General features: G+C 41.8%; 2 protein-coding genes across 2 annotated transcripts; one reads left to right on the top strand and one right to left on the bottom strand.

Moving 5' to 3' along the window:
• Positions 1–75: 75 nt before the first annotated feature.
• On the bottom strand, positions 76–7,420 carry ap4m1 (adaptor related protein complex 4 subunit mu 1). The gene is made up of 16 exons (XM_057055262.1): positions 7,107–7,420; positions 6,928–6,986; positions 6,509–6,594; positions 6,297–6,406; positions 5,894–5,990; positions 5,643–5,753; positions 5,396–5,473; positions 4,990–5,052; positions 4,841–4,907; positions 4,486–4,539; positions 3,856–3,962; positions 2,820–2,911; positions 2,530–2,574; positions 2,154–2,204; positions 1,502–1,619; positions 76–1,113 (listed from the first exon to the last, which is right to left on the bottom strand). The coding sequence occupies exons 2-16, from the start codon at positions 6,983–6,985 to the stop codon at positions 922–924; spliced, it is 1,329 nt and encodes a 442-aa protein (XP_056911242.1). The 5' UTR covers position 6,986; positions 7,107–7,420; the 3' UTR covers positions 76–921.
• Positions 7,421–7,579: 159 nt separating this feature from the next.
• On the top strand, positions 7,580–9,965 carry rbmx2 (RNA binding motif protein X-linked 2). Its single transcript, XM_057055266.1, has 6 exons — positions 7,580–7,677; positions 8,067–8,182; positions 8,276–8,327; positions 8,408–8,537; positions 8,733–8,919; positions 9,237–9,965. The coding sequence occupies exons 1-6, from the start codon at positions 7,673–7,675 to the stop codon at positions 9,770–9,772; spliced, it is 1,026 nt and encodes a 341-aa protein (XP_056911246.1). The 5' UTR covers positions 7,580–7,672; the 3' UTR covers positions 9,773–9,965.
• The last annotated feature ends 406 nt before the right edge of the window (positions 9,966–10,371 follow it).

The raw sequence follows: 10,371 nt of genomic DNA, 5'->3' as shown, positions 1-10,371 counted from the left end.
AGAGTGAGATAAAGGTCCTGGCGTCTCAGTTTTAGGGGGCTTACTCGCTGATTTTAATCATGAACATTCGTCTCATTTCCTTATTTCTGTACTTTAATATTCAGGAACTGCGTTATTACCACATTAAACACATCGGACAGGGAGGTTTACGGTGTTCAAATATGCTAAAGAACTTGTCCAACAGGTTTCTACCTTGGCTTTCAGTGTCTTGGCATAACTGCTTCATAATTTAATCCATTTGATTATCTCAGGTACCAGCAGACCTATAAACGTGTCAAAGGTTCCTCCATAATAGATATTGAAGAGGAACCTTATTAAAAACCTAAAACAACTCAAACAATCACTCATGTTAGTTTTCTCCAAAGCCCTGTTTTTTGTAATTAATTCAACACCAAATAATTATAAAAGGATGAATACCCATCTGTCTGATCAGATAATCCCTAATTCTGATCACTGGTCATTACTTTGATGCTGGTTGTAATTACTTTAGCTTGTAGTTTCTCTTCTGCTACTATGTTAATCAACAAATGCATCCTTTTATAAAAACTGAAAAAAATAACTGCTGTGTTATGCACAGCTTCCACAGAGAAGTGAAACCCTTCTGCTTCACAGAAATGTAACATTAAATCAGCAAAACTAGAAAATTCTCAGCAGCATTGACGAAGTTTCTGCTTTTGATGCGATGCTGGGGCCCGAATGGGCCACGTCAAACAGATGAACGTGTCTTTATTTACAGACAAGGTGTGTGTTTAAGAAGGCACATGTGACATTTGAGCTGTTTGCATGTGCAACATCTTAAATAGATAAATAAACACTAACATTTATTTATCATGACTGGATCCTCCAAACTGTACATTTAACTTTTAAAGAGCATTTACATCATGTCCTGCTGCTGCTGCTGCTGCAGCATCCATCGGTGGGTCAGAGTCGGATGGCGTAGGAGTCGGACAGCGTGGTGTAGCGGACCCAGCGCTGTGACGGGCTGGGCTGAACGGGTGAGATGCGAAGGAAGCGGATTTGCAGACCTGTGATGGTGACTTTGGGCAACTCGAAGCTCAGAACAAAGGGGCCGACTTCCAGCATGGAGGCCGAGCTGAGGCCGGGGACCTCCAGCTAAAAACAGGATGCAGCCAGTTATGAGCTGAAGATGTTCATAAATATAAGGGATGAAAGACTTTAATGTGCAGATCCTCAACAATTGTTGGTGTCAGTGTGAGTGTTGATGAACGAGTGTCAAATGGAAATCTTCTTTAGTGAGCTATTACTCTAAATACTTAGGGCTTACTAACTGCAGTTCCCTTTAAAACACATTCTTTTAACTCATTCTTTTTACTTTGAACCCGCCGCCTTGAGGCAGTGAACTGGGACCTGAAGGGCTCTGAGAGATGGAGCGTTTATCTTTCCTATGCTTCCTTGTGTGGCTGACGTAAAGAAGCAACCCAGATCCCAGTTAGCGCCCTGAAGGAGAACTAACTACACTGTCCTTGCTGTGTGTGGTCACCTTGAACAGGGCCGACAGCTGCGTCCCTCCGGGGAATCGGGGGATCTGCCACTGGATGGATCTGCTCTGCAGCTTCAGCTCTGCGCTCTGATCAGGGCTGCTGAGTTCCTGTGACAAACTAAAGGTGAGACGGTGAACAGGTTAGCTGATACCTCTGCAGGCTGGAGACACTGACCCGTGAACATGGATCCACAATAGAAACTATCACACGGGAAGCAGGTTTAATTCTATTCTTTCAAGAGGCAACCCAGATTCTTGTGTGTCCAAAGAGTCAATTTCAGTGAAAGCTGGTCATGTGGAAAACTGGTCATGGCTTCATTAAATTAACTAACCCAATTAAAACTCCGGCAGCTGACCCTCCACCAATCCCTGATTTACATGTCCAAAACTTTAAATACCAAATGAAGATCCCCTTCTTCTGGTTCCTAATTTGTTAATGTTGTTACCCATTTAAAGCAGGCCTTCCTCCTGAAGGCGACCAGCTCTCCCTCTCTGTTCTAAGTCTTTGCTTTTGGTTGAGTCAAACTCAATTGTAGAGACTGGAGTCACAGTCAAATGAGACGGGACTAGGCGATTTGGCACTGATGCTCTGGGCTTCCACGTGATGACTGATTTCCATAGCAAACATCCCATTTGAATGAAAGCGCCTTACCTCAGGGAGCCTTTGGGAACAGGGATGGTGGCACAGACGAAGATGGCAGCACTGCAACAGCAATCACCACATCAACACCATCAAATCCTCAATATGTTTAACAGCATTGCCTGACTGAGCACACGCTGACCTGCTGGCAGCATATAGCAGCACTAGTTTACAGATTAAAAGTCTCTTCTTTGATTAAAGGAGTGCACATTTACATTATGATGGAATTTCACGCTATTTTTTACCTTTTGGTGAAACAAAGTGCTGAATACATTTTAACATTAAAAACACTCTAAATAATCACTGTTCTATCAATGATGAGGTTCTGGATATCAGAGCAACAGATGTTTAATAATTTGATGTGTGCACATGTGAAATCAGGACTAACCTTTTAGGTGGAAGGTCACAGCGAAGTTTCAGATACATCAGCAGCCTGCAGAGGAGAAAAACACCACTGACCTCTGACCTCAGTACAGCAGAATAACTCATCCAAGAAGGTTGAATGTTCTTTAAACAGAACTATCCAGAAACATGCTGTTATTGGGCTCTGGTACTGGACTGAGTTCTGCTACTGGGCTCTTGTTATTTAACCCTAGATCCAGGGGCCACTCGGCTCTGGTACTGGGCCCAGTACTGGACTCTGGTACTGGGCTCTGTGCAGGCTGGTTGGAGTCTGACCTTCCTCCATTATCCCTCTCGATGGTTGGGAACAGGCGGAACGGTGGAACAGACGGCAGGTTGTCACTCAGCTGATACTGCATCACAGTTTGCTGCAACATGAGATGAAGATGAGGAAGAGAAATAAAACCTGTCATTGATGTCAAAGCACTGAAGCTGTCTGATGATAAGATCAAATCTATAGTTATATGTACGCATATAAATATATGTGTGTGTGCACGCGCATGCGTGCGTGTATATGTGTGTGTGTGTCCGCGTGCGTGAGAACGTTTCCTTGAGGTGCTGATTGGTGAAAACAAGCCAGTTGCTGAAACATTTGAGGCTTCAGATGGGGGGAGAGGGGGCTCTGAAGGTGTCCTCTGTTTGACAGGTGTTTAGGGACCCCTCCACTGAGACCCCCCCAACAGCCTAATTTGATCTATTTTCAGAAATGTTACGTGGAGTGAAAACAAAAGCACACAGATTAGCAGGTCTTTTTACCCAGATAAATGTCATAAGTGTTCCTGGGACTGTCGGCTCATCCTGCTTCAGAAATCTTGAACCGTTTCCTTCAAATGCTTACGTTTTTCATACACACATCCCAGTTTAATCAGAGAAATAAACACATTTGAGCCATATAGCATAAACTTATGCCAACTGTGAAAATGTCTCTGGAGAGGCTAAACAGGCCGTCCACAAGGCTGAAGCAAAACAATTGTGCAACACTAAGCAGATCAAATTCTTCCACAACCATGTGAGAGACTCGACGATGCTTGGCAGTGAATACACAACACTGTGTTCATGTTGGTCTTTGGCTCATCTTTATTCCTTCTCGGCTCATTAATGGACCCCCTCTGGAAACCTCTGCTCATCACTGGACACCAGTTCTCGGTCCAGATCGACGAGTTTCAGAAGTGGAAAGAATAAAAACCAATATTTCAACTCTGGATCATGACTTCTTTGTTCCTGAGGAACTTGTTTGTATGACTACACGGTTCTTCAACGCCTGTGTTTATGTTGTATGGCTATATGTTATAATGTTGTATGACAAGTTCACCTCTCCCTGACTTGGACAGAGCCGGAGGATCCGGTTACTGTCAAATTCATCCAGTCGGACCGATTGGTGGAAGCTGCACTCGTCCACGTGCACAGCTGCTCCATAACCTTAGGAAAAAATCATACAGCACATGTAAAGGCTCTCTATTGCCCCCTAGTGCCCAACAGCAGTAAGAGAGCAGGTTCCTCCCCCATTCGCTTTCCAGATGTAAACTAGAAACCTGAGGAACTACAAAAAGAACCATCAGTTCGGATCATGTTGATTCATGTTCAAACATTCATGGTTCTGATCAGTGTTGCAGCACAAAAATTAGATAAAATGTTACGTTCCATATCTGAGCTGCTGGAAAAGCCAGTATTCAAATTTCTGTTTGATTTTATCTAAAGTCATCATATACGTTAAGGTCACCAAGTTCTGACTGAAAAGAATTTGGCCAACTTTTTTTGAGTTCCAGATTAGCTGATTGGTTCACACTGAGTTAAGCTTCTTTATTTCAGAACCGGGTTTGTTTTCCTGTTTTCCTATTATGAATTCATGTGACCTCAAATGCAGAGGATTTTTTTCTGACACAGACAGATAAGATAAGATGTTTGTAGAAACAGGAAGTGTGTGAGTATGCCTGCGTGTTACCTCTGAGTTGTGCCTTGCCGATGCTGAATTCTTCATTCATTCCAATTCTGATTTCTGTTTTGAAAAGATTCAATAAATCACTCATCTGATATGAAGGTATATTAATAACTAGTTTATAGACTGTTGGATTAATAAAGAATTTCTCACATATACCAAAATCCTGGGGTCCCAACAGGATGTTTGCTTGGACCAGTACCATTTATTTAACTCTTTAAGATTGTTTGAAAAGGTTTGATGATACCGAGTTATGTTTATTTTTTAAATCAGTTTAAAAAAAATTCAAAATCTTAAAGTGTAAAAAGTAGATAAATTAATGTTATGTTAATGAAGGGAGGGTCTAATTGTGTGGACTCACCAGAACAGCTGGGCATGTAGCACTTGACTCGGACCTCGCCTTCAACGTCGGCCTTCATCAGAACTCCCTGCAGCATTTGTCCAGCAGGTGAGACGGATGATATTTTTATATTGATCAAAAATGCTGCTCCTTGTACGACGAACACTTACGTTGGAGCCAATGACAACCGACAACCTCTCAATCACGTCCACAAATATCTCACTCTTTCCTCCCTGGAAAAATGCAAAATGCTGGTGTTAAGACCCACAAACCCTTGGAACCTGCTTGTAATGCATGCAGATATTATCATTAGGTCAGAAACATACTTTATATTAAAACTTTTTCTCCTCACTTGTTTTAATACACAGTTTTAATCAGGTTCTCATGCTAGATGTTGGCGTAGTGCATCAGACTTAAAATAATTCCAATTTCAAATGGGTTACACTGCATTATCAATTTCAATTGCAAAAAGGAAGTTGAAGTTTAGTTTTTCTTGAATTTACATAACCACAGAGACGTTGACTGCTGCTTGATCCCCGCAGCTTTAGAGGAAACGCTTTCTCTGCTCCTCCATACCTGCTCTCTGCTGCACTGGATCGGTCTGGTGGCTGCAGAACTTGGCGCCACTTTACTTTGTTGTGTCTCCGCCCCAAACTGAAAAATACACACTTTCAAATTTCTCACAATGAACAAAAGCTAAATAAAGTGAGGAAAGTCTAAGAGCTGGTGCTGAAGTTATGGGGGGGTGAGCAGTTTATCAGTTGTTGTAGAGGTGGTCCTATGACACAGGGGGGACAGGATGAATGAGGCATATGGATCATACCAGGCCCACATTACTAAGGTCAAAGAGGCTAAATGGTCTGGAGGAGATGGCTTCAGTCTGGATAAAGTTCTTCAGGACATCAGAGGAGGTTGTCTGGATGTAGCCATAGTCCTGACAAACACAAAACAAGACAGTTGAGGCCCACGTGATTCAGTATTTCTGCTGTGAATAACCCCACCTCCTCTGTCAGACTGGAGGATGTTGTCATGGTGACGCGTTGATGTTGTTGAGATGCGTTCAGAGGGACTCACCACCACCTCATCCAAGAGTTCGTAGATCAGTGCAAAGTTCAACTGCACAGTTTTCTCCGACAAACTGCCACAGTAATCTTTAAGCAATGCTGCAAACCTGACATGCGCACGCGTGCACACACACACACACACACACACACACACACACACACACACACACACAGACATTGAATTTGTGCACTTTTCCACCTTAGGGCGTAAAATTATGAGATCATAGAGGAGTCATGTGAGGTAAAGTCAATACCCTCAACAAACAAGAAGTAAAAAACCAAATTAAAAAAGGATGATTGTCATGTTGGCAGAGAAATGTGATCAGAAGATTCTGCCCATGGACAAGCTGCGCTGCGCTGTCAGTTGTAGTTATTGTTACTGCAAAATTAGATTGTAAAAAACTGAAACATACCTGTTGAGAAACTCAATGACAGCGAAGGGGGAGGAGTCAGGAGTGGTAGTCGTAGCAACCCAGTAAAGTCCTCCCTGTCTGATGTGGATAAAATAGATGCCTTTGTGACTCTGGTGGAGGGGGGAAGAAACAAAAATCAGCTGATTATAGTTGGGAATCTACAAACTGTGTGCCCTCACATGCACAGTTAAATGAGTAAAGGATGGCATTACCATGACGATCGGAGGCTGGTCTCCTGTCAGTGCTGTGACCTTTTCATAAAAAATGTTTTGGACATCACTTCCCACATCTCCTCGAACTGACCCCAGGGTTAAGAACAAATGATGTATTGTCTTTGCTTCCAATTGTAGACAGCTAGTGGCATCTAGTGGTCTGTTTGCAGAATGCAACCTCTGGCTGTAAAATGCTAAACGAAAGCTCATTGTAAGTGACAAAGTCAAAGTGGAATCAAATCCTGTTCAACATATGCGAGTGAATATTTAAAGGTTCCATTAACGGTCAGTTACTAACCAGAAAGTTTAAGGAATCTAGCAAGCGCAGAAATTACCTTTATTTTTACAACACTGTATATGATTCAGTGCAACAGTGGGCCATATCCACAAACCTACAATAATGAGAGAACCAAGGATACAGTCTTTGTAAATAAGGTGGTCTCCCTTTGAGGACAAGATGAAGATCTGAGAGATCATCCTGCAGACAGGCATTAATTATTACATGCTCATTATAATTGTCGTATGCTCCACATGTTTACAATTACGACAATGAAAATATTTGCTGCTTAGATTTGATAATGTTTACGTGCTGATTTACCTTATCGAAGACTCCGGTGAGACTAGGGCTTAAAAACTATCATATAACTAGTTGCTCACGCTAGCTGCTGACTAACTGCACTGACAGTACAGCATTTTCATTACAACACTGCGCTGTCCTGAATCAACGCCGGAGACTACATCCAATTTAACTATAACCGGCGTAGTTTTAACATGGTAAAAATAACGTGGCCGTGTTTTAGGATTTCTATACATTGAAAAGAAACCAAAATGCATTTATGATCCTGTATTATTTACAAACCGGGTGAGTCGATGTTCCCTTTACAGCGACACCTACTGAACTGGATGGTAGATTACACGCAGTTCCAATCGCGATGTAAAGCATAATTATATCTAAAAAACTATGCTTCACTCAAACTTAAATTTGTGTTTTAAAAATATAAAATTGGTCTGTCGAATGAATGGCACATTTTAGGCATTTAGTCGCACACGCCATATCCTGCAGTAAACGACGCCTCTCACCAGGGGGCACTAGAGGTAGAGACACGCACGGAAACTACATTTCTGCCTCATCAGAGCATCGAAACTACTTCCGTGTAGTCCACAATGAAGTAAGTAAACATCGTGATATCAAACCATATTTAACCGTATTAGTTAGTCTTAGTCGTAGTTGGAAAATGTTAGCTTTTAAACGACATTTTAGTGACTAAATATACCAGTGTTTTATTGATTCGTTTCATTACGCCTATGTCTGATTCTGTGAAGGACGAGTGTTTTCTTTGTTTTCTCGTTTGAACTCTTAAGCTCACATGTGAATCCACCTTGCTCAATATGTGCTAGGTCTCTTAAGATATTTCAAAGCTTGGTTTGAATTAAATACTTGATGATGATCATATTTCTTAATGGAATGCTCAGAAATATTCGGCGAACTTTACTGGGATAGTTTACTGGTTGTTTGTCCCTAAACGTCCTTATGTACCTTTTCTGCTCTTGTTAACAGTCCACTCACAAAAGTGAAGTTGATCAACCAACTGAATGAGCGCGAAGCTGATCTGGGGGTGAAAGAGACTGTTTCCTGGCACTCCGAGTACAAGGACAGCGCCTGGGTATTCATTGGTAAATTCACAATGTATTCTCAAATCAGAGGTGCTGTCCTTCATCCACTGTAACTCATCACAACACTGATGGTTGTTTTGCTGTTTACTGCAGGAGGATTTCCTTACGAGCTATCTGAAGGCGACATCATCTGCGTCTTCTCCCAGTATGTTAACTGGACGGTTCATAGTTGCTACAAACCCGAGGCCAATTAGTGACAACTCACTGGTCTACTTTATGTTTCAGGTATGGTGAGATTGTAAATATCAACCTAGTGCGGGACAAGAAGACAGGAAAGTCCAAAGGCTTCTGTTTTCTTTGCTATGAAGACCAGAGAAGCACCATCTTGGCTGTGGACAACTTTAATGGCATCAAGGTAGTTCAGTTTCTCAAATCAACATGTAATATATAATTTCTAGATTACTAATAGAAATCAAAGGCTTAAGTGGTGATCAGTGAGTCACACATTGTCACTACTTTCTTTTTTTAAGTGCACATTTAACCTATTGACAGAAATGCATTTGAAATCATTGTCTCAAAAACAGTTAAACTGACACATTGTGTTAATCAGATTAAGGGTCGGACTATTCGCGTGGACCACGTCAAAGACTACCGCCCTCCCAAAGACTCAGAGGATATTGATGATGTGACCAAGATACTGAGGGAGGAGGGCTGCGCTCCCAGTGCCCCAGCACCCTCCTCCTCCTCCTCTGAGGAAAATGAGCAGAATCCCGTTCCTGCAAAAAAGCTTAAAAAAGGTGAGGTCTCTTTTATGTCCAAGGTCGATGATGTCATAATTCATCTGTCCTTTATTGTAAATAGATCCAAAATAACTCCTGTTGAGACCCTTTTGGGCTTAGTAGTACAGTCTGTCAGTCCTTATCAGTTCTTGGTTGTTTCATTACAGTGTTTTATGTGAGGATTTTTGACAAAAACATCGTGGCAAATCAACCTTTCAGATGTTCTGTATGAGATTTGTGTTGACATCACACAATCATGCTTGCAAAGTGGCTGCTGCTCTCAAAAATCCAAACCCACTGAGCTAGAAAAATAAGCAAAACTCTTTCAACCTTAGACAAAAAAGAAAAGAAGAAAAAGAAGAAAGAGAAGAAGGAAAAGAAGCGGGCCAAGAAGGAGACAACTAGAGAAGGCCGGTCAGCACGCTCCTCTTCGCCTGCTAATTGTGCTCCTGCTGTCAGAGTTAAAGAGGAGAAAGAGGACGCTGCATATGATAAATACCATCACAAGGCGGCGCTGTCGTCAGGGGGACAGTCCAATGGACAGAGAGCAAAAGCAAATGAAAGATTACAGGATGAGCGAGAAGACAGGAGGAAGAACCAGGGGAAGGAGACAGAGCAGAGAAGGCAGACAGACAGAGACATCGACAGGAGAAGAGAGGCAGACAGAGAGAGAGAGAGGGACAGAAACATCAACAGAAGAGAGGGAGATATGAGACGGGAAGGGGACGGAGAAATCGACAGGAGACGAGAGGGAGAGAGAGAGAGAGACATTGACAGGAGTCGAGAGGGAGACAGAGAGAGGAACAGAGACAAAGACAAGAGGCGAGAGGGAGACAGAGGAAGAGAAACAGACAGGTACAGAGAAAAGTAGGAAAGACGAAAATAGAACTGCACCTATAGAGCATACACAGATTAGTTGGATGCAAATATCTATTAAAACTTTCTTGCATTGGTTTCTTTAGTTTTCACAAGCCTGTTTTCTGAATGAAATTATTCAGCGATCAGTAGTCATATATAATTTTCTATACTGTTAGATAAAATAAATGCAATGTTTTATTCTGTAATGGTTTTTGACTTTAACGGACTTATTTAAAATGGTCCTCTTTGGTCCTCTGAGATTTAATCTGGTTCAGGTTTAGGCACCATCAGATAGTCGGCTCCATTTCTAGAGCTGCTGCCTCTTATATATTTGCACTCAAGTCCATGAAACTCGGTGTGTCACTGTAGTATTAATTGTCTTTGTACAAAAATGTTATGTCCATGGTGCCTGTCCACCTAGTGGCCAACAGTGTAACTAGAAATGTGAAAATGGGCAAAGTATACAACTTTAAAAAGTTTTCAATCAATAGCCATTTCAGAAATGTTGGTGGCTACATTTTTATTTAATTTATGAAAATACCAAAGGGTGTGCATTTGTCTAATGACTAATCTGATTATCTAAAAGCATCCCTTTACCATGCGGGTACGGAT

The sequence above is a fragment of the Takifugu flavidus genome, chromosome 14 (genome assembly GCF_003711565.1).
Source record: "Takifugu flavidus isolate HTHZ2018 chromosome 14, ASM371156v2, whole genome shotgun sequence".
In the NCBI taxonomy this organism is placed as follows: domain Eukaryota; kingdom Metazoa; phylum Chordata; class Actinopteri; order Tetraodontiformes; family Tetraodontidae; genus Takifugu; species Takifugu flavidus.
The sequence above is the reverse complement of the archived record's forward strand: the minus strand, read 5'-3'. Positions and strand labels throughout refer to the sequence as shown.